General features: G+C 41.0%; 1 protein-coding gene across 5 annotated transcripts; it reads right to left on the reverse strand.

The window, feature by feature from the left end:
* Positions 1 to 263: 263 nt before the first annotated feature.
* On the reverse strand, positions 264 to 23,626 carry LOC114471448 (centrosome and spindle pole-associated protein 1-like). Of its 5 annotated transcripts, none has more exons than XM_028460264.1 (27): positions 23,552 to 23,626; positions 23,061 to 23,158; positions 21,623 to 21,695; positions 20,762 to 20,862; positions 17,992 to 18,230; positions 16,857 to 16,954; positions 16,543 to 16,639; positions 16,389 to 16,446; positions 16,021 to 16,301; positions 15,453 to 15,571; positions 15,234 to 15,366; positions 14,963 to 15,071; positions 13,709 to 13,856; positions 13,503 to 13,631; positions 7,664 to 7,776; positions 7,202 to 7,351; positions 6,593 to 6,778; positions 6,055 to 6,186; positions 4,474 to 4,540; positions 4,252 to 4,378; positions 3,492 to 3,631; positions 3,290 to 3,412; positions 3,136 to 3,176; positions 2,988 to 3,048; positions 1,269 to 1,366; positions 1,036 to 1,180; positions 264 to 550 (listed from the first exon to the last, which is right to left on the reverse strand). In XM_028460264.1, the coding sequence occupies exons 2-27, from the start codon at positions 23,154 to 23,156 to the stop codon at positions 414 to 416; spliced, it is 3,201 nt and encodes a 1,066-aa protein (XP_028316065.1). In that variant the 5' UTR covers positions 23,157 to 23,158; positions 23,552 to 23,626; the 3' UTR covers positions 264 to 413. The 5 variants fall into 5 exon arrangements, with proteins under 5 accessions (XP_028316065.1, XP_028316064.1, XP_028316063.1 ...); XM_028460263.1 differs by having other exon boundaries at positions 17,992 to 18,233; XM_028460262.1 differs by having other exon boundaries at positions 20,762 to 20,865.
* Positions 23,627 to 23,891: the final 265 nt, after the last annotated feature.

The following is a 23,891-nucleotide window of genomic DNA, read 5'->3' on the forward strand; positions in this document are numbered from 1 at the left end:
TTGTGTCACTGATGGAACAGACCAACTAGGTTATTAGTAGCCATACATTCTTTCATAACTTGATCTCACCAAGGAAATACCAACATCCCCGATTGATTATTCCTTGGTGTGTGTGTTACTGCCCCAACTTATTTACTTCTTTGTTGTCATGCATCAATTCTTTGATAATTAAAGAATTCCAACTAACTATATATTTGATGGACTTGAATGTGTGTAAAGGCTGAAGCTGGAGACTTGTGTAAAAACCAGACAAAAACAGGAGGCGTTATTAAAATATAATTTATTTATAGAAATTTAATTAATTAAGTCTAGGCACTGTTTTACATCAAAAAAAAAAAAACTCATCAACTGTGTCCTTCTGGTCATTGAAAAATAGCACAACATCAAGCAAACGACGTATGGGAACAAAACGCTTAGGTCAACATCTTTGTCCTAGTCCATGGTCGGTCTAAACATTTCAGTGGATCGGACGAGTGAGGTAGCATCCAGGCCTCAGAGGCAACGGTCTTGTGATTGTGAGTTGAAATACGAGGAGGGGAGGCCATTGACCCTAAAAAGTGAACATTTAAAGGAAATCAATGAAAAGGATTTACACTGCAGATTACAAAGATCCTAAAAGCTATCAAACAAGGTGTTACTGCTGTATTCACAGTCTAGCACCTTGCAGGCAGACCTGCTAATACTGCATCACCTTTTTCTGCAGTCTGTGCCTTCTCCTCTGAGCATATGTTTCACATCAAGTTTCTTGTCAGCTCTCTTGAGGATCATTATAATCATAATTGAATTGTAAGTGAACATGGATAATTTAAGATGTAATTGTCATTGAAAAATGTAACTGACTCCAACCCTAGGTGCTGTTGTCTTTCCTGCTTCATATAATCTACTTTTTCAATCATTTGCCCATAGGGGGCACTGTAACACATCTGACCTCAAAAAGCAAGAATAAGTGTATACCTCAAGATCATTTAGACTCAGGGACAGTTTTTAAAAACAAACAAATGGAACAATCATTAGCAGGAAATGTTGCAGGCGTACCTGCTTTGTTGCCATGATGACCGACAGCCCTTGAATGTCTTGTTGTGTTCCGGCTCCACCAATCAGCTCCGTGCTCTGCTTCCTGTTGTAAACAGTCGCCGTCATAAGCTGAGTGATGGTTGCGCTGGCCCAAAGCAGCTTGCTCCTTAAATAAACATCATTGTTTAAATAGTGAAGGGAGGGTTTTATCAAGTGGACACACGCCTTCATTTGTAAGAGATTTTAAGTGCTACCTGTTCGGCCAGCCACCTCCTCCTCTCTCTTGCAGACATCTGGGAGCTTTCAACAGGTTCTGGCGTTTGTGGCACTGGAGAGACCTCTCCTAAAGGATCTAAATGTTTGGACACATACACAAAAGTAAAATTGACCTCAAGCTGTTAGCCAATTGAAATCAGTTAAATAAACCATCTCATAACCAAAGCCTCTAGAACAGGGGTTCTAAACTACTTCTAAACTTCTTCGCACCATGTTAAATAGCTGTTAAAAACACATACATAATCTTTTTTTAAAACATCAATCTATATATTTTTGTGTGTAACATGTATTTAACAGCATGCCTGTCAAAAAAAAGTTTCTTTCAAAATAAAAGAAGAGTCCAACATGAAAGACATAATTTTGTATTTATTTTTGACCAGCTGTCCGCAATCCACCTCGAACTGGTCCGCGACCCACTTTTGGGTCCCGACCCACCAGTTGAGAATTAGTGCTCTAGAAGACCAAGAGTGTCAAACTAATTTTAGTTTGACCTTAAGTGGGCCACAGATTTTAATAATAATGTGTTGGATTTCATATAGCGCTTTATCATAGACACTCAAAGCACTTTACAGAATTAAGGAATTATTCTTTCACTCCACACTTAGTTGGTTTTAAAATTATATATAAATGATATGCAAGTATATCAATCTTCACTTAACTTTCCATGATTTGGGGAAATTTCATGGAATAATTTCAGGAAAACTTGCCAGATTTTGGAAAAATTGGGTGCTTTGTATCACGCCATGTGATACAAAAACAGCAAAACTGAATTCTACAAATATTGTGGATAATAATTTAAAAAACATTGTATTTGGAGCGTCTGAGATATCTACAACTGAATTAGTTGGTCAATTAAAAGACATTGAAATCTATACTCTACAAACCTAAACTGTTAGTCTTTCAATCTTGCACACACTTAGACAACAGTGATATAATTGAATTGAATTAATAGAGATGCAAGGCTTCAACAGACAAAACATAGACACACACCCACAGAGTCACCGACTCCCATGGTCAGTTTAGAACACGACCGTTTACATGTTAATAAAGGCCAAATTCTAAAACTAAAACATAAGGGAAGATAAACATTTGTCAAGGCCATTAAGACAACTTTGGGCAAACGCATTTAAAGAAAATCTAATTACCTCCACCAAGGAAATAATGGTTTCACCAGTGTTTATTTACTTGTCTGTCTGTCTATTAGCAGGATTACATCAAAGATACTTACCAGCATTTGACATAAATTTGGCCAAAGACCTTGCGCCATGGAAGATTCCGTTAAATTTTGGAGGGGATCTGGATCAAAATACTGATTCTGGGTCATTTTGATAAATCCCTATCTTCCGCTCTTCGAGAGGATATCCAACTGTTTGTGTATTACACTAAATTGGATGATTCACCAAAAGGACAGTCATGGACAGTCAAAAGTGTTAAAAGCATGTTTTGTGCCTAAATGGCACAAAGGAAATCAATGCCGTGTCCATCTGGCATTGATTTTTCTCCACAATTAATTATTGTCTAAATAATTTACATCCGATTGCAGTACTTTCCGACTGGTAAAAGAAGTGCTGCATGTTAAATATAGTCATCTTGTGCTTTTAGGTTATTGCTAAACTGTTGGAAGGCCTGTTACTCTAAGGAGAACTAAAAGGCATCTGATTGTAATCATGTCAGTTCGTTACTGGTGGCGATCTTACCAATAAAAGCACTCACTGACTCCAGCAGGGATCCTCTGGCTGATCTCCTGACCACACTCCTCTGCAGCACAAATAGGCACAGTTATTACAGCCACCCCTGCACCAATTACGTTAAGGTTACTTTTGTATCCTGAACCATATGACTCACCTGATAATCATTTTGGTTGGGTGGTGATAGGTCAAATAAATCTAGGAAAAACAAACAATAAAAACATGCTTACTTTCTGTCAAAGCTGGTTTTTATTTGAAACCACACAGTGAATACAAAGTAACATTCACTAAACACTGGAGAAAGCACCTACCATCCTCTGCTGAAGGCTGAGACCTGTAGTCTGGGTCTCTAAGGTCCCACCTCTTTGTATTAGCCCCTCCCATCTCCTCCAGTTTCGGGTCCTTGCTGGAGCCAAGCCTCGATTCATCATCTGCTTTGTTATCGACAAATGAATTATTCAATGTGTGGTTAGTTTGCTTCCTGACATTCTGTCTCCCAGTGCAATGAGTCACCTGTGTAATTGAGCTGCAGGGAGTCGTGGATGCGCATCAGGTTTGCGGGTTCTATGTTTCTGGAGTTAGGTCTTCGGACTGGAGCCTGAAGACGCAGCCTCGCCATATCAAACACATCCATGGCTGCATAACTGCGATCTCTGGACAATTTCATAAAAAAAGCACAAATTAATTATTTATTCTATTATCCCTTCTCTTTCTTTTATGCTAATTAGGATCATGAAATAAAAAACTAAAATAGTTCAGGGACATAGGGTAGGGTATTGATCAATTGCCTTATTCTTAAGTATCTTGCGTTATGTTTGTAAAAATATCTGCTTTGTTTGTTTTTTTAAATTTTATGAATAGATGATAAACAATATTCAATGCTGCATCATAATCATTAAATACATAAACCTTCCTTCAATTTAGAAATAAATTAGTTTTGACACCAAGTTAAAGGCATTACTTTTATTGTTTTAATTTAGTTTACAGTTATTGCACCACTTGATACAAACAGGTAAGGTCAGTGTCATATACTTAAACTTTCATATATAAATCTAGTTAAAATAAAATGCAGTATAAAAAATGTCTGATGTTATGCACTGTATTTGTAACACAATTTAATAAACATAACCAAAAACTAATTCTAGGTGGAAAAGTTATGTTTCTGGGGTTGTCTGAGATTTGTGATATCAAAGTGGGGTCATGACCCAAAAAAAAGTTAGAAACTATGGGTTTGGTTCATGTAATAAGTTTTAAAAAAGTGATGCGGCGTGACCTGTTATCCAGAGGGGAGTCGTATCCCTCCAACTCAGCTCGCTGAAGGTGGTCCTCAAGGCGCTTTTGTTTGCTACGAAGCTGCCGACGCACCGCTGACAGCTCACTGAACACATCAGGGTGGTCTCCTTAAAGCACACACACAAAATTCAAATTTAATGAACCTTGGAAACATTTTAAGACTACGGACAAGGATCATTGTGTCACTATTGCATGAAGTTACCTGCAGCTCGGAGCTGGTTCCAGCGTGCAGGCACAGGGGGAGACGCCAGGCCAGACAAAGAGCGCTCCTGAAATACCAGAGTGTCAACACCTAACACCACTTTCATTTATTAGGGCAAGAAGCAGGTAGTTTGCTTAATTATCTGTATATACACAGGTACATCTATAGAAATTTGAATATCATGAAAATGTTCGATATTTTGTCACTCATTTCAGAAAGTTAAACCCATATATGATATAGGCTCACGACACACAGAGTGAATTATCTAAATATTTATATATAAATAAAGCCTTTATTTCTGGAAATGTTGAAGATCATGGCTCACAGAAAAAGGAAAAATTCAGTGTCTCAGAAAATTAGAATATTACATAAGATAAAAAAAGAAGATATTTTCGACAAAAATGTAAGGCTTCTGAAATGTATGTTCATTTCTATGCACTCAATACTCGGTTGGGCCTCATTTTGCATGAATGACTGCATCAATGCAGCGTGGCATGGAGGCGATTAACCTGTGTCACTAGCCCAGGTTGCTTTGATAGCAGCCTTCAGGTCATCTGCATTGTTGGGTCTGGTGTGTCTCACCTTCCTCTTGACCTGAACCCCATAGATTCTCTATGGGGTTCAGGTCAGGCCAATTTCCAGAAATAAAGGCTTGAAATATTCCACTCCATGTGTCATGAGCCTATATCATATATGGGTTTGACTTTCTGAAATGAGTGACAAAATATCAAACATTTTCATGATATTCTAATTTTTTGAGATGTACCTGTACATAAAACATCAAACTCGAGGCTCGAGGGCAAAATCCGGCCATTTAGAGCAGTGGTTCTCAAACTTTTCTGGCTTAAGTACCCCTTTTCTCTTATTTCTGAATCCAAGTACCCCCTTTGCCGACTACAACATTTTGCTTAGAAAACTATATGAAAACATCTATAGAGCATAATGATGGAATGTATAAGTGATAACGCACATATCAAAGAATATCATTTTGTAAATAAGTGAAAAGAAACAGTATTTAGTGCAGTGGTTCCCAACATTTTTTGGATCGTTTCCCCCATTTCTATATTAAGAATTTCTGGCGACTTATTTTCTTTTACTGCATTTCAGTTTAACTGGATTTATATTTCACAAAGTGAAAGTATAGAAATACAGTTTATGATGGACTTGAGTTTATGAACTAAAAAAATTCAAACCCCAAGGTTGAAAAACACTGATTTAGTGGCTCCTGAATAGGTTTTTATCATTTCCGTTCATCTCAGCCTGGGATGGGACCAAGACTGACACTTTGTTAATTTTCCACTCTTTCTCTCAAGTATCCCCTGTCGTGCCGTCTTTTTTGAGCATTCCAATGTGGCCTGCCTATATCACGACTTAAACAAAAAAAAAAATCCACCTAAATGCTGTGGCCCACTCGATATCAAACTGCTGTGTATTTGACCCCCGAGGGGAAAATTAGTTTGACAGCCCTGATCAATAGCGATAGACTAGACTACTGAACCAGGAAAAGAAGTAGTTTCACATCAGCAGATTTACGATAGCCTCTGTAAAGTGACTTTGTATTCAGTCTGGGATGTGACTTACAGACACAGAGGCTGTTGACAGCTGTCTGTCCACAGTGGGAGGTCTAGGAGGACTGAGAGGTCTGGGAGGCTGCTGCTGTGGACCAAGTATCTTCTGCAAGGTGGGGATCGGCGGTGATGCTGACCTGTGGATCTGAAGTTTCAAAACGTTATTTCCCATTTGTAGTTTCACAGCTGCAGTAAGAAACGAGAACTTGTTCTCAATGACTTAAAAATCCGGTAACTTGGTGTTGCTTGATGGTTGCGCTTCAATGCAACAATACGTGAATTCTTATCGTTTGAGGATATCATAACCCAGAAGAATATATTTCAGTATAGAACAGAGGTTCTTAACTAGTCTGGCTTTGGTACCCACCATCACCCCTGATCTTATCATTTTCATGACTTCCAACCCGGAGTTTACAACCTCAGGTATCAATGTCTGAATATCAATGCCAGAGTCAGTGTTTTGAACTTAATTTGATGTAGCCAATCACAAGTAATCCATAAATACAGTGGTTTTTAAGTGGGTGTGTACTAGGTGAACTACGGTAACTGACCTCTTCCACACGGGCCTGCCTCTCCCTCTCATACTGCTTCCTTATAGCTGCTTTCTCCTTCTCCTCCGCCTCCTTCCTTTTTCTTTCCTCCTCCTCCCTTTTTCTCTTCTCCTCCTCCCTTTTTCTCTCCGCCTCATTCTTCTTCTGCTCGGCCAGCTGAACCACCTCCTCATTTTTGGCCTTTTGCTGGAAGAATGAAGGAAAGTATAGGATAAATATAACCATAATGGAAGGAAAAGAGAGCAGATATTTTTTAATCTAATGTGTAATTACAGTACTAGTTTGAGTACTACAATCAAGATTATTCACTTCTTGGAAAATGATGCTTTCCATCTAATGATTTTGGTTTCAGCCCATTTATTCCAAATATGTGACGGTTGAGTGAGCCAAACTTAACACTACATTTAAGTATTTATATTAGAACTCTTATGTGAGGTCTTTTACAGTCATTTTTATTCCGAAACAGTTTCAGATACAATTTGGTATTTTACATGTAAATGTAAACATCATATTTTTCTATCACCTCAAATAGGACGGACTGAAAAACAACAGTTCTCAAAAAAAAAAGCGTTAAAATAATATTAGTAAATGAAATGATCTGGCTCGTACCTCAGCTTCTTTGCGTCTCTTCCTCTCCTGCTCCTCCTCGAACTCCCTCTGGATGCGAGCACTCTGCTCGGCAAACCTCCTCTCCTCTTTCTCCTCCTCCAGTCTGTCTCGTTCCGCCTCCTCTGCCTTTTTTCGCTGCTTTTCCTCAATCTGAGAGTTAATAAAACACAGTTAATAGCAGTCCTTTCACTGAACTGCATGAGAGTTTTGTTACTTTTGGTGTGTCCGTGGGTAAATGTGAATAAAAATGTGTGATTTGTCATAACTTAGATATTAGTGAAACTGTGCTCACATAAAATACGTGTCCCCACAGTTCTTTCAACAATGAATGGATGACGAAATCTTCCTTATTTTAGTCGATATGCCTCAACTGTTTTAATTTAATCTTTTCTCTTATTTTCTTATTTCTGATCCTGACTAACCCACTCTGGTACTCTTGTGTGCTAAAAAAAGAACAGCTACCTGTTGTTTAAGGCAAGCTTTGTACTTGTCTTGCTCCTGGACCTGCTGCTCTGTGCGCTGGCTGGAAAACACATTCCGTCTTGCAAACTGGGAATTTTGGACATGTGTGAAGCCTACAGGAGAGTATAAAAAAAAAAAAAAAAACAGAGTAGAATTAAGTACCACTCAGTCAAGTGCTGAGAAGTAAATATAATTTATTAAGTATATTGGTAAACATGGAAGCGAAGATAAAATTAGGTTTCAGTAAGCATTTTCAACTCGGCTCTAATGCAGGGGTTCTCAAACTTTTTTGGCTCTTTTGGCTCTGAATCCAAGTACCCCCCTTTGTCTGACTAGAAAACTATTTGAAAACAACTATAAGGCATAATGATGAAATGAACGAGTGATAACACATTAAATACTCTCGATTTGTAAATAATTGGAAACAGGATTTAGTGGTTCCCCACCTTTTTTGGATTGTGACCCCATTTTGGTAAAAACTTTTTTTTCTAGAAATAGTTTGAGCTCAGATTTTTTTTATTTAAAGCATTTTAGTTGAACTAGATTTATATTTCACAAAGTGAAAGTATAGGATATAGTTGTTTAAGATTGTGTGCCTTTTTAATAATAAAAAAGAGAATAATTAAAAAAACATATTTACATTTTTGAGAAATTTCACATTACACATAGGGTCCCAACCCCAAGGTTGAAAAACATTGTTCTATTTCATCCCTGCTGACTGCCAGAGGCAGTGCTTTAAGCACTGAATATTCCACTTCGCACATGCGCAGTGCATGTATACCAACAATGTCACCTGTGACCCCTGGATGACCCGGAGGAAGTTTATATCTTCAGGTATCACTCCAGGGGAATTTCCTTTTTTTCTTCTTGCGTGCAGTTGGCTGGAAAATTGTGCATACAGCTGCCGTCGCTAGTAGCTCCTCGACCATGGTAGGTTGGACAGTGTGCATTCGCCCTCCAGGAGCTGCTAGATAAGTGTTTGGACAGCGGTAGCTTCACCCATTAGCAACCTCTGTTGGCACAGGCCGCGTTAGCACCGCCTCCCCCCAGCATATGGTTTGTGTTGGTCCCGACAACACGCTGGCAAGGTAAGTAGCCTCTTATTCGGCAGTCCAATGGTTTGTCTTTAAAAAGAGATTGTCGTGACGGCTGCGTTTGCGCAGCCTCCTCCCAAAGTTTAAGTTAGCCAAGTTTATTTGTTTGCTGGTGGGTCGAGTGCGCACGCCCAGAGCGGGTTAGTTTACATTAGCTTCACCGGGTGTAAGCTTGTGTCATCCTCTGTTAAAGAGCCCAGTTTGGGTGAGAACCACAGTACAGTGGTTGTTTTCTGTTTAGTATATTTGGGCTTCTACTGTGCAGGCAGCGTGCGTGCTCCCTTCCCCAGTATACGGTCCCTATACTCGGCCAATCTACGCCGTCCGCACTCAGGCTAAGCCGAGGAGTGAAGGGTGATACCGGACAGGCGGCGTACGCGCCCACTCCCTCTGTTGAGCTAGAATAGCTGTGTTGAAATAAGTGTCTTCTCAGTGCAGCTACAATGGATGGCTCTCGTATCTGCACATCCTGTGGGGCTTCTTCACAGTCAGAGGATAGCCACGACCTATGCCCAGCATGCCTTGATCCTGAGCACCTGTGGGAAGCACTGTCAGGCAAATCCTGCATGAACTGCAGCTGCTTGCCTCGGGCAGCGAGGGTTGCCAGGTTGGTAGGGGTGGAAGGCTCAGTAGCCAAAGTCGACCTCCCCCCAGGCCAGAGCTTGGGCGAAAAATGTCTATCTTAGTCCAAACTCGTCGTCAGGTTTGGCTGTCCCAGTCAACCTTAACAGAGGCAGCCAGAAGAATGCTGTGCAGCCCTCCCGGTTGAACCGGGGGAGATATTTGGTCCAACAGCCCAGAAAGCGCGAGAACGAATCATCCAGGCGGGGCAAACCAGGCAGCAGCTTGCCGGACTTAGCCAGATACCTCCTCCTGATAGCCCCTGGGCCGGCAGGCTTAGGGATCCCCTGGCTGTTTTTCACACCCACGGGCCCCCGACAACCCACTCCACTGGTCGTAATGTCCAGTGTCCTGCACAGAGACCAGCACGGGAATTTCTGCCTCCCCAGACAATTTCAAACTCCAGAGCCTGTCCGCCCCGAGGGGCCCTAGTGGGAGGGCCTTGAGGCCCAAATCCTGAGAGAGATTGAGGCCTTCGGGCCGGCAGTCGGGTATTTTTTGCATCAGCAGCTCCAACAGTGGGCTACTCATGCTTCAGACCCGTGGGTGGTTGCCACCCTAACCCACGGGTATAAACTTCAATTTTGCCGCCGGCCTCCCACATCCGGCCGGGTCAGAATGACATCCATCAGCGACCCGGCAAAGGCTCTCGCATTAGACCAGGAGTTGTCCGTCCTCCTGGCCAAAGGCGCCATCGAGCCTGTAGACCCTCCGTCAGGTCACAGAGGTACAACGTATTTTCTAGTGGGGAAAAAAACAGGCGGATTCCACCCAATCCTAGCCCTCAGAGGGTTGAACAAATTTATGAAGGTCATACCTTTCCACATGCTAACCACAACAGATGTCCTCAGAATGGTGGCTCATGGGGACTGGTTCACATCGATAGACCTGAAAGAGGCGTACTTTCACGTCCCAATTGCTCAGCAACACAGGCAGTTGCATACCGTGGCCGCCGCTGGCAGTTCAGGGTGCTGCCCTTCGGCCTCTCTCTCCCCAAGGGTCTTCACAAGGTGCGTGTCTGCAGCCCTAGCACCTCTACAGTCTTCGCTTGAAGATTCTCCCATACCTGGACGAATGGCTGATCTGTGCTCCATCCTGGTCCCAGGTGTCACAAGACACAGAGCGTCTCCTGTCCCATGTGGCTCGACTTGGACTCAAGGTGAATGTGAAGCGTTGCCTGGTGCCATTCCAGGTCACAAATTTCATTGGGGTTTTAGTGAACAGTGTAACAATGACAGCAAAATCCTCCCCCACCGTGTGGACGATATTTTTTGCCATCTCGCCTTATTCAGAGAGGGCTGACCTACGTCTCTTTCCTCCGTCTTTTAGGAAAGCTAACGTCAGTCTTGGGGGTAGTTCCTCTGGGCTTGCTGTTGCTGCGCCTGCTGCAGATGTGGCTGAACAGCTTTCACTTGAATGCAAAGCAACACAGGAGCATGGAGCTCAAGGTTTCACAACTGTGTCTCTGCGCCCTGGCTCCGTGGAGGGACAGGGCTTACATGTTCAGAGGCGTCCCTATAGGCTCTGTTGCATCTCGCAGGGAGACCGTTATCACAGACGCATGCCCCTCAGGATGGGGTGCAGTGTGGCAGAGCAGGATGGCCCATGGGCGTTGGCCTGTGGAAGACCAAGGTGCACACATCAATGTGTTGGAGCTGCGTGCGGGTCACCTAGCTCTCAGGAACTTCTTGCCACATCTGAGGGACAAGCACGTCCTTGTGTGGTCAGACAACACGTCGACAGTATATCACATGAACCATCAGAGCGGTACCAAGTCTGCACGGCTGCTGGAAGTGGCAAGGGAGCTCCTCACATAGGTGGCCCCCCACTTGATCAGCATACGAGCAACACATATACCGGGAGAGCAGAACCACTTGGCAGCCTTTCTCTCCCGTTAGAAACTTCCATCAGGGGAGTGGCACCTCCACCCGGAGGTAACAAACATTATATGGAACATATCCGGCAGGGCAGAGGTGGACCTCTTCGCTTCAGAGCAGTCGGCCCACTGCTCTCTGTGGTTCTCCTTGGCCGAGACAACCAGTCCTCTAGGCCAGGACGCATTCTCTCATCCTTGGCCGGATAGCCTCTTGTATGCCTTTCCACTGATTTGGCTGGTACTCCACAGGGCCCTTCAGGAGTCCCACATGATCCTGCTTGTAGCTCCCTTCTGGCCAGGGAGGAGCTGGTTCCCCCTGCTGCACAGCCTCTGTCACGACGCATTGTGGCGCCTTCCAGACAGGAGGGATCTCCTGTCCCAACTGGCCGTGCGGATATGGCACCCCAAACTGAAACGCTTGCAACTGTGCGTTTGACCACTGAGGGGCCAGAGATGCTCCTAAGCGTCTGTGCCGACCCAGTTAGATGTACTATAATGAATGCAGGAGCGCCGTCTACTCACCTCCAGTATGAGAACAGATGGAAACTGTTTTCCGACTGGTGTACAAGGCGGGATGTGGACCCAGTGCCCTGCCCTGTGCCAAATATTCTGGACTTCCTCCAGTCCAGTCCCTTCTGGGCAAAGGGCTTTCTAATTCAATACTATGAGTCTATGTCACAGTAATATCTTGCCGATATATGATGGTCGACAACGGTACAATTGGTAGCCACAAGGAGGTGTCCCTTTTCTTGAGAGGAGCTTGGAGGTTGCATCCTCCGAGAGCCATGAGGTTTCCAGCATGGGATCTTACCCTGGTGCTGGAGGCACTGCACCTTCCACCATTTGAGCCCTTGGCACAAGCAGCGCTGAAGTGGGTAACCCTTAAGACTGCGTTCCTTCTGGCCATTTCCTCCGCAAAGCATGTCAGTGAGCTGCACGCCCTGTCAATCAGCGACACATGTCCGAGGTAGAATTCGGACGTCACTCTGTGTCCGAACACAGCTTTTCTCCCTAAAGAGCTGTCCCGCGCTCACCTCAACCAGCCCATTCGGCTGGCACGGTTCAACCCTTCTTCTGTGGAGCCAGAGGCCCAGTCTGACCTGTTGTGCTCAGTGCGCGCCCTGAGAGCCTACATTGCAGCTACTGTAGGCTTTCGGGGGTCTGATCAGCTCTTTCTCTGTTATGGTGGCCCTAACAGGGGTGGTGCTGTCTCCAAACAGCGCCTGTCCCACTGGATTGTCGATGTGATTTCTCATGCATATCGGACAAGTTACCGTCTTCTCCCATCTGGTGTGCCGTGCCACTCTACCAGGAGTGTTGCTACATCATGGGCTGCCCTGAGGGGAGTGCCACTAGAGGACATCTGTGCCGCGGCCTCATGGGCATCGCTGGGCACTTTCTTCAGATTCTACAGGGTGAATGTGGCCACACCCCATCAACTGGCTGTGGTCCTTCGGCCAGAGTCCTCTGATCCTACACACTGAAGGGTGGTAAGCAGGATTCTTCATGACTTTTCTGGTATAAGTCATTCAGTGCTTAAACCACCGCCTCTGGCAGTCAGCAGGGATGAAACAGAACGAAGAGTTACGAATGTAACTATGGTTCTATGAATCCCGAATGACCGTGATCGTGAGAAGATTCTGTAGCAAAGTGCCCTAGAGCGATAGCTGAAGATATAAACTTCCTCCGGGTCATCCAGGGGTCACGGGTGACATTGTTGGAACATACTCGCACTGCGCATGCGCGAAGAGGAATATTCAGTGCTTAAAGCACCGCCTCTGGCGGTTATTCGAGATTCATAGAACCATAGTTACATTCATAACTCTTTGATTTAGTGGCCTTTGAATATATTTATTTCTAGAACTTTTCTCATTTCCGTTCATCTCACGCCAGGGGTGGGACCAAGACTGACAATTTATTTGTTAATTTTCCACTCTCTCTCTTTTAAGTTCCCCCTGTAGTGCCATCGCATAACCCTTGGGGTACGCATACCCCCATTTGAGAAACACTGCTCTAAGTAGCAGTACTTCTAATTAGATTTTGTTAAAGAGAGTTCATTCTCTCTTAAATAGTACATAAGTTGTCCTGTAACAGCTGAGATGAACCCTGCTGGTTTTCCAGTTGTTCCTTCTGACAGTATGCCGAATAAGTCTGTATCAGACCTTCCGACACATACTGCAGAAGTAAAAGCATTTTTATATCATGCTGTATTCTTTATGAATATAATCTTTAGATGGGGATACAGTACCAAAGACCCTCTCGTTTGGGTCAAGATGCTCCACCCTGTGGGCTGTGCTAGCAGCTGTGGTTCTCTTCTGCCGCTGCTCCGGGTTGCTATAAGCCTCCTCATTGACCTTGCGCATCTGCTTGAGATCGGCTACAAAAAGAATGAACAGCTCCGTTAGGACTTGGACCAAAGCCTATTGCACCATCAATGAATGCTTTTAGATGTACCGATGAGGTTCCCGGTACTGTCCCTCAGAGGTGCCCCGCCTCCACCTCGCCCCCAGGGCTCGTAACTCTTCATGTCGGCCTCCAGCTGGGCCTCTTGCCGCTCCTTCTCCTCCTTCTCTCGACGCCTCTGCTCCTGTTGATCCCGAATCTGTCAGCATATTTTCCCACAATTAGTCCAACTTTGACAGTGAAAGTAAAAATGAGAGCGATCAAAATGTAGACAGGCAACGCATTACGAGTGTGTTGGTCTGACATAGAACAACAGGAAAAGACGAACAGCCGCGTTCTGCGGGTGAAAACTAAACTATGGGTATGGGAACACAAACTGGGAAGAATGTCAGAGGTCTTTAAAAAAAAAAAAAAAAGGGAAATTGAGGCCAAATTCACAGGCGATCTAAGGGGGTATCCTAACTTCCACTACACGATGTTACCTCACTGAAAGGCTCGCTGCTCCCTCCTACTGAAGCTTCCTGGCAACATATCATGGAAATCGCATTTAGATGACACAAAAGTTAAAATATCCAAAATTATGGTCAGCTTACATAAGGTAAAGCAGTCACTGAATCAAAAGGCTTTGTACGTACAGTATATATTGTATAACTCACCGATTGTTCTGTATCTGACTTATTGTATTTAAGTGTGGGGGCAGTGCCTTGAAATCATACACAAACCTAATTTTTCCTCAACAGAAATGGGTGCTGAAAATTATTAGTGGAAGTGGATATATGGAACATACAAAGCCAATATTTATACTGCAAAGATTATAAAAATTGTATAATTTGGTAGAATAACATTTAAAAAAAACATGTACAAAACTCATTTAAAAATCATACTCACAAATCTGCAAAATAAATAAATTGTTAAAAAACAATGTAAAATTTATCATGTTGAAGAAATATGAGACAAAAGTGTAACTGTATTGTGGTTAAAATGAGTTGTGACAATGACTGTTTTGCAGTTTGCCTTTGTTTGATGCAATTTATTTTTATTCACGGGTAGATTTTAATATGTTTTACTTCTTTCTGCTACTTTTCATTCATTTTTTTCAATGTGGAGGAAAAAGAAATTTGTTCTAATATCTTGAATAAAATAAATAAACATATCAGACAATGAGGTTTGAGCAAAAGCTGCAATTAGATGTGCATTTTACTGAAGGCTGCCTCTTCAGTTTGCATGCACAAACTTTCAGAATAAAGCTGATTCTGATTAAAGTGCAAGTAGCTGACCTTTGCATATACTGGTAGTTATGCCAACCTGTTGTTTCAGAGCTTCTCTGTAGCTCACAATCCTTTCCCTGGTGAATGTGGATCTCTCTGGAGGGAACACTCTTCCCTGCATGTGCACAGCACTCTCATTGGGGAGCCTGTTAGAACAGTGGCAAAATGAAACTCTTCAGCAGTCACTATTTGCTGTTCAAAAAGTTCAAGAATGTTATTTGTTTATTCAATATAATGATATTATAGGTTTAACTAATTCAATATAAGTCGAAATGAGCCGTAGTTGAAAGATCTGAGGAGATATTTACGTGATTGGTAAACTGCTTTCACTGTGCTGGCTCTGAGGCCTGTGGTTACCAAACTGACTGTGGACAGATTCCCTTGGCGGCATATTCCAGTAAGACATGGGAAACGTAGCACCTGGAACAGGCACATGACCATCTGGAAGTAGAAAAGGAAAGCCAATAAAAACTCTGATTGTACAACAGTAAGTCCATCATTCTCCCTTGATGGAGAGTCTTACTCACAGTAGGCCGCGTAGGGATCGAGTAGGTTCCTGGTCCCATAGTAGTGATGAGGTATGCCACTGGGGCTTCTGTATGCTTCACTTATTGAAGATGGCAAGTAAGGAGGAAACGCAGGGATTCTGTGTGTAGTCAACACATATATGAATTATAGAAGGGGCTTTTTTTTTTTCTTCGAAAGCCTTAGATGTTCAAAATATAGAAAATATATGCTGAAATAATCGTATCCCACTTTCACTGTGACACCACTCTCTGGCTGTCAGAGTAACCGGTACAGCATCGATTCTCTTTTCAAGGTATGCTCAGTCTCACTGTAATTTAAACTTTTAGGCATTTTCTGTAAAATCTGATAAAAACAGCTGGCCTGTTCTTGTCTAATAACCAGCTCAATTGTGGTATATTTTTTTAAAGGCAAATCAAAATAGTATTCAAGTGAAGATATTATAAGAGATTTTTTTTTTAGAACAAGATTAAAAGCAACTAAGTCTAGTATTAAAAATACTACAAAACAATGAGCAACTTTAAAAGCTATATTATGTATTTTAGAAACATTTTTTTAGTTAGTGAGTACCTGGGAACATAATTAACTGTGGGAACAGTGGTAGGAAATGATTGGCTGCTCGGGGACAGCCCATCTCCCCCAAGGCCCAGAGCAGCACTGTACTCCAGCAGAGGGGACTGGAAGGCCACGCGAGGCAGTTCGGGGGGGCGGGTCTCTCCGTCTCGGAAGCCAACTCTTTGACTACCGCATAGCGCTCTTGATAATGATGTCTCTCTCTCTCCTGTGGGTAAATGCTCCAAAACCTCAGGATCACATCTTCTGTTCAGTGCAAACTGTCTGATTCTGTCCAGCTGAGTGTGAAAACAAAAACAAAAAATCAATTTAAAACCCTTCACCTCAGCTTAAAAAAAAGATTTGGGTGTTGGATATTAGCTGACCTGTTTCTCAGGGTCATTAGCGCCTGTTGCAGCAACTCTCAAATCCAAATATTTCTCCCTAAAAATAAGCCCAACAGAGACTTATTATCTGCAATGAGTGAATAAATGTGTTTTATGTAAAAATACAATGACTAAAGGACCACTGGGGACACACCTCCTCTTGTTTTGAAGTTGTTCTGCCATTTGTTCTAGCAGTTCCTTCCTGTAGCGTTCCTTCCTCTTCTGTACAACCTCTTCTGTATCAACTGTTCCTAAGAAGTCAATTTATGAATAAAAATTTTAAAAAATTACTCCTGAACAGAATGACCAACATGTGCTATGATAAGAGTATCAGGATAGTTAAAGACACTCTTTCTTTTTGTGCATCCCACAGTAAAGCCTTATGTAATAACTCCCCAGCAGAGGGAGCTATGGTCAGTTTGTCAAGGAGCAAAAAGACAATTTTCAAAATAAGATGATTGTCTTTACCTATAATAAGACCAGTAGCAAACTCAATATCTTCTTTTATTGTCCGAGTTTGTGATATCCGTCCATGTTGGCCAGCAACTGATTGATTGTCTGTTTCCCTTAAAAAATAAAAATAAAAAAAAACACAAGACAAGTAAGACAAGTCAGACAAATCTTAAAGATACTTTACTATGCACATATGCTGATTATTAACTGCTTGACACAGTACTGGATTTAGACCTGATGACATTCTGAAAATGGTGGAAAAAAAAAAACCCAGAAAACCTAAGTGTCTTTGAGCAAGGTATGGTTGTTGTGACAGACTAATCCAAGTATAGAGACAACTGCTGTCCTAAGATTTTCCTCCAACATTGCGAGCAGCAACAGAGAATGAACCCAAAAAAAAACAGCAGTTAACCCTAGTATTGTTAACGGCCATGTTTATCCCTCTGTGATCCCATCGTATCTGTCTAAAACATATTGATCACAAATCTCAAATAACAAGTAATTACTTAAAAAAAAAGTTTAAAAAAAACATGACAATAAATTAACTACAAACCAATGGTCCAACACAGCTTGTTTTGGATGTGGTGAAATAGGAAATTAACATGTACGTGAAGGGGTGCAAGATGAACCAACAATTCAATTCGAACATTGATTTCTTCATATATCACCATGCATAGTTGAATATTTATATATTCTTAAAAACATAAAATAAAATACAGCGGGAAAAAATAGAGGTGACTCTTTTCTTAAAAGCTTATGTTCCTGGCTTGGAATTTACATAATTTTCTTGAGGTGTGTGTGTGTGTGTGTGTCTGTGTGGACCGTTCGGGCCTAATTTTGATCTGTCGAGGTCGGGTCTTCTTCTTCCACCACTGCTGGAATGACCCAAGACGTTATGGTCTTGTTTCAGCCCGCACTCTCTGCTCTGGGCTGAACCAAGACCGTAACGTTTAAACAAGCGGCACTAAAACAGTCACAGCACCCCCTAGTGTTTAACCAGAGTACCGGAGCACATACTGTGCTGTACTCATTTTGATCCCCCTCATTTGCCTGGATTTTTAGCTGTTTTAGGATATATCTTTACCTCCCTAATGTGCAGCCAATGAATCAACAGGAACTATGAAAATATATGTATTTTTTTTAAAAGTACCTGCAACCATTCAAAATGGACCTCCTCTTCTCGTGTCTGATGTCTCTTGGTGCATGTCTGAGCTCACGCTCTCCGTTGAGGGTCTCCTCCTCTGAGTCCTGATCAACGGCCCTCGTCAGTCGCTCATGACGCTTGATGAGCCCTGATGACGGCTCCTCTTCCACCTCTGGATGGGCAGTCTTTGCTGTAGTAAGGTGCAGAGACCTGCTGCTGTCTTCTGTTAGTGTGGCTGCATCCTTCTGCTGGGGAAAGCGGTGTGAGTTACAAACAGTCACTGGTTGGTCAAGCAGGTGTTTTTGAGGAGAAGGACACGCATTTTTGTTTTTCTTTCATATGTCAGTGAACATCTCATCTTATATTATGAAAAGTGCTTAGAATCTGACAAGTGACCACCTTTTAAACAATGTAAGATGTGTAAGTAGCGTGTTATAACAAAATTCACAGAAACACCATCAATATGAAATCTCTGGTCAGTTGTTTAACCTTTTCTACCCCCAGTCTCATCTCCGAAAAGCACATACCCCTAACAAATATTGTTTTCAAAGCTTCTACATGACCCAAAAAAAAGATTCAGATTGAAGTAGGGCCCTTAGTGGTTACAGATGATGTGAAATTTTGGAAACATATGATACTGAGTGACAATAAATCATGTTTTAAATCCAGAAAACTGTAATCCACCCAAAAAAACCCCGAGATTTACATCAAACATAAAGCCAATTCTTAATATGGAAGGCTACAAAGTCATAAATAATTGAACTAATGTATGGACATCAACTGAAGCAAGTTTGGTGGCAATAATTAGCAAAATAAAAATAAAAAAGTTCAGACGGAAGCCCACTTTGCCACTGTGCCAACATTGGTCTATTAACTCATTCAGTGCCAGCCATTTTCAGAATTTCTATCCCCCTCAGTGCCAGCTGTTTTAGATTTTGACCGATATTTAAAGACCCACAGAATATTTTGTACTATGGCAATCTGAAATCTGACACCAGATTCTGAAAAATTAAAATCTCTAATTTCATCAAAAATAAATGTGTTTGTAGTATGTTTGGTTCTTCTGTAATCAGCAGTTGAATAGAGCAAGTTTTACACAAATCGCTAGTTTCAGAGTAAAAAGCTGAGAAAACAGGCTTTTTCTAAAAAAAAAAATAAAAAAAATAAAAAAAAGTCAGTGACTTTGAAACATTTTTTTTTTTGCTTTATTGAAAACTATAACATCTAAACATTGGTTTCCTTCTGACTGTTTTGCGTATCTGCTCCCCCAACCAATCACACAGACGTAACTTCCTTTTGCTCCCGACAGGCAGAGATGACCTATTTGGCCCGGTTAGTTGATGGTTTTATCTCACAGTCGCGACATTGTCGATAATCCACTCAGGTCCACATAATGTTCTGTGTTAGTATGTGGTGCTGTGAGCTGCTAGATACTTCACAATATCACTTCATGGCGCCATAATCTCCCTCGTCCCTGCTTCTCCCTCCTTAGCTAATGGTAGCATCTGTGGCTAATCTGTAATCCCAAGGAGCGCTGCTCCCACCTTTAGGACACCAGTTGTTTACTACAACAACAGAGAAGCCTTATATTCACAGTAGAACTCCGTCACAGTGTAGCCCAGCAACTTCCGTGAAAAAACGCAGTTGACATAATATTACGTCAATGGCACTGAGCATTTGGATTTGAAATGACGTAATAATACGTCAATGGCACTGAGTGACTTACTGACTCATGAGAAAGATCCAACTAAGTCTGAAATTATTGCAGAAGATCTCCAAACGCATACAGACATTTATCTTGGCAGAAATCCTATTGTTGAAATGTAACAAAGGCCTGGAGTTTGTGGGGTTCGAATGTAGTTTCTGTAATGTAGAAAAATGACCATGATGCAATGTGTTGGAGAGTGAAGCGAATATGCTACAGAAACAGATGTGTAACCTTTATAATGACCAGGCCTCGTGTCTTTACAACAGCCCAAAGGCTAGAATAATCCAGGATGTCCTTAAATTTAATCCAGCAGGATTCACAAAGTGAGATTGTACACCTCAGTGTGAAAGTAAAACTGGAGTCAGTTACCATGGCAACTTGGACTGAGAAGACAGCCTGAACACACCTCAGTGTCTTGCCATCTTGCTATCTTTAGGAATCTTATTATGATGTGCAAGGTGAGAACATTCACATCCTAGATGTGAGACCCGTCAAGTCAAGGAATCCATCACAAGATATAATTTCTCCCTGCATACATTTATAATTATACATATTCGAGAAACACATGAATGATTTAAATGATTTCCTACGCCACTGTTATATTATTTTTCTTATGTTATCGAGAAATAACAGCTGGGGGTATAAATCTATGACAGATTTTAAGGGTAGCTGTACTGGAAACATACAGTATAACACAAAATGTGTTTATTGTATTACCAATAAACAAAATATGTGCACATTTATTTAAATATGCACATTTAAAATACTATTTTACATGGCTGGAAATACAATCCATGGGTAGCAGCCATGTTTAAACATAATCTAATCTGGTGCAGTGTTTACTATAAGTCCCACCTGATTTCTTTAAAAACTTTATTTTTGTCTTTGTGCCCATGGTCTTTGTTCACCTACTATTTACGTATTAAAGATAAACATGAAAAGATGCCTGCAATCTTGAGCTGTGATTCTACTCCTATTATCTTAGAGAGATAAGTTATTTACATCATGTGAATTCAGCATCAGGTACTGAGAGAGCAGAGCCAAAAGAGTAGGAGAGTTGACATTTACTTGAGCCATATTGCGTCTGTAGTCCATATGAAGCTCTTGCTGCAGCCTCTGTTTCTTCCTTTCATACTGTGGACCATGGGAGAAACTCATGCTGTTACCCTCTTCTGGGGGGAAGAAAAAAAAATCAAAAATCCACCAATATTGCAATGTAGGCATAAATGAGGGACTTTCAAGAAAAACAAACAAAAACACTGAATTCATTAACGTTTTGCTACCCAAAATGTCTCGATGTAAGGAGAACATCATTTAATTTAAAATGAGACTACGTTTAAATAGTTAAACAGAAAATGAACAGATCTATTGAATTGTTCAATTTTAAAAACAATGTTGATTTAATTCAGAAAACCCAACACCACAGCTATATGAACATTACTTTTTAATCGACTTTTTATTTTTCTAGCCATACAAGGCCTTGATACTGGTTGACCACTTTTTTGCTTATTTTGATAGAAACTGACCACTGCAGAAAGGAAAAACTATAAAGTATATGTCTTTGCTTGATCATTGATAAAATATCAGGCCAGATATTTGGATTGGTTTTACTTTGAATTTTTATAGGGCAGTTTTATGCCAGAACACCACTAATGTACTTGGTTTCACTAAATATTTTTTGTAAACTATACATTTAATAAAACATCTGCTGATCTGTGGACCATTTGGTAGCAGGCAAAAAATTATTGATAATTATGGTAGTCATGTTGGAAATGTTTCCCCATTGTTTTTGACACGCATATATTGTAAGTGTCAGCATTTAGCAAGGGTCCAACATGTGACCACTGATCAGATAAGCAGAGATGACGGCATGGATGTATGATCAGTGCTTGACAAGTTTAAAGTAGTTATTTCAAGTCGTTTCTTTACCTCTCTCTTGTCCAGCGGAGTTAGGAGGGATGTTCTCTTTAGCAGTGGACTCGTAGGTTCTGTGCGGGTTAATCTGTGAATTGATCACACAAAAATCTAGAGCTTTTACAATGTATCATTACAGAACATTGAATAGAGAACTAAATATACTATAAATTAATAGCTTATATCATGGCCTATATGTAGGTGTTAAAATTCATCAGCTTCATCAGTTGTCATGTCACGGATATTCTAACTATTATTGCACTGTTTCCACTTCTCTGGAATGTACAGTATTAAGTGCTGTTTTTTTCTTTTATTACACAAAAACAAATTTGTTTTAAAAAGTTCACAAAACAAAATCCGGAAAAGCATGAATATAGCTTACTGAAACCTAAGTTGGCCATGGCTATTGATAGGGAAACGTACCAGTCTATTCATATTCAGTGCCCCTCATTGGCCAGTTTAGGTGATGTGACTTTAAGTTGAGTCAGTTTTATATTAGCTCATATTTATTTTTCGCTACCCCTCCAACCCTTTTATTTTAGCCCTAACCCTATCCCTAGCCCCAGATATACCCTAAAATGTTTTTTTTTTTTATATGTATTCTTAACCGTAACTCTTACCCCTAACCCAGGACGTATACCCTAAAATGTTTATTTTTTTCATATATGTATTTTTAAAGTTGAAATTTGCAGGGTTAAATATGTTAAAATGAAAAAATATATATGACCAAAGCGGGATTCGAACCCACGGCAGTGCAGTGCCTTAGACCACTCAGCCATCCTGACACGGTGAAAAAACACAGGCACATTACGCTTATGTAGAAAAGGTCTGGAAAATGGACCCATAGTCCCGGGGCTATTGATACATTTCCGTATCGATAGACACTTTGATTTAAGTTTGTGCCTTTTGAACCATGCAAAAATAATTGAATTCATGAACCAAAATCCATTTAAACTGGAAAAACATTGCTTCTCGTGTCAAATATTGTTCGGCAATACATTTAAATTAATTAATTACCCAGTACATAGTCTCTAATTAATTTGATTTTTAATTTTTTTTTATTGAGCTCCACCTCTAATATTTAGGTATTGGGTAATTTATGCATCAATGACATACAAATGTAGGTATTTATTTATTTATTTAAAATTATGATAAAGTTGGTGCTCGAAATGAAATAGGGTGAGATTTGTCTCTAAAATATTCACAAACATGTCCACAATTTTCACGTGTTTTTCAGATTTTCACATGATAATTCTGTGATATATACACACAAATTTGTAAAATGTATAAATTATGGATATAGATGTGAATCTGAAAAACACATGAACATTTTGACAAACACGTGAAAGTCTAAATAATGCATGAGAAAACTATAGGATATATTTGAGATTATTATGGAGACAAATCTCTCCCCGTAGATTATAGGTCACTCAAAACATTGGCATCTAAGCACCTTCATTTCCATGTAGGGAAGTTCCTCTAAAGTGGCTTTATCCTCAGCCACTCGGGCCTTCCGCTCTCTGATGAAGTCCTCCAGCACATCGTCCATCACTGCCCAGAGAAGTTAAAGGAGTTCCACGATGAATATTAAAAGAAAACAACCATTAGCTCCTTCCACCCACAATGGAAACACTGCCTCTTTAAGCGACGGTTGACGGGCAACCACGGTGAGCGGCGTCACAATAAAACACACACGTTCATAAAACATGTAGGAACAACACTACCAGTGTTGTGGTGTTTACATGTACACTGATAGGAAGTTTAGAGCTTAGCAAGACTGTCATCTCACTGGCTTCTTACGTCTTACCTGTAGCTAGCCTGTTAGCCTCAAACAAAACCATGAACTTGCTCTAATAAGCAGCACAGAAACACGGAAAAGCATGACATTCGGTATCATTTACTCAAACTGGGTCCATACGCAGTTAAAAGTAGAGCAAAACTTACCAGTAGTAATGTCAAGGAGAGTTTATTTGTCGTGTTTGTGCCAGAGCTGTGCACCCTCTCTTCCAGTAAAGCCGCACAGAATAAAATACCCAACTTCCGGTTTTAAATGTTAAAGTAAAATCTTTCTTTTTTTTTTTTTTTTTTTCTTTTCTTTGTGAGAATGTTTCTCCAAGTTTACAATATTTTTTTTTTTTTTTATTTTTGGTTGATTTGACTTAATTCTAAATAAATCACAAAATTTCATTTCATTGCCTGTGTGTGTGTGTGTGTGTGTGTGTGTGTGTGTGTGTGTGTGTGTAATTGTTTGGCATTGTCCCCACTAGTAAATTAGTATTTCTGT

This window comes from Gouania willdenowi, chromosome 10 (assembly GCF_900634775.1).
Source record: "Gouania willdenowi chromosome 10, fGouWil2.1, whole genome shotgun sequence".
NCBI classification, from domain to species: domain Eukaryota; kingdom Metazoa; phylum Chordata; class Actinopteri; order Blenniiformes; family Gobiesocidae; genus Gouania; species Gouania willdenowi.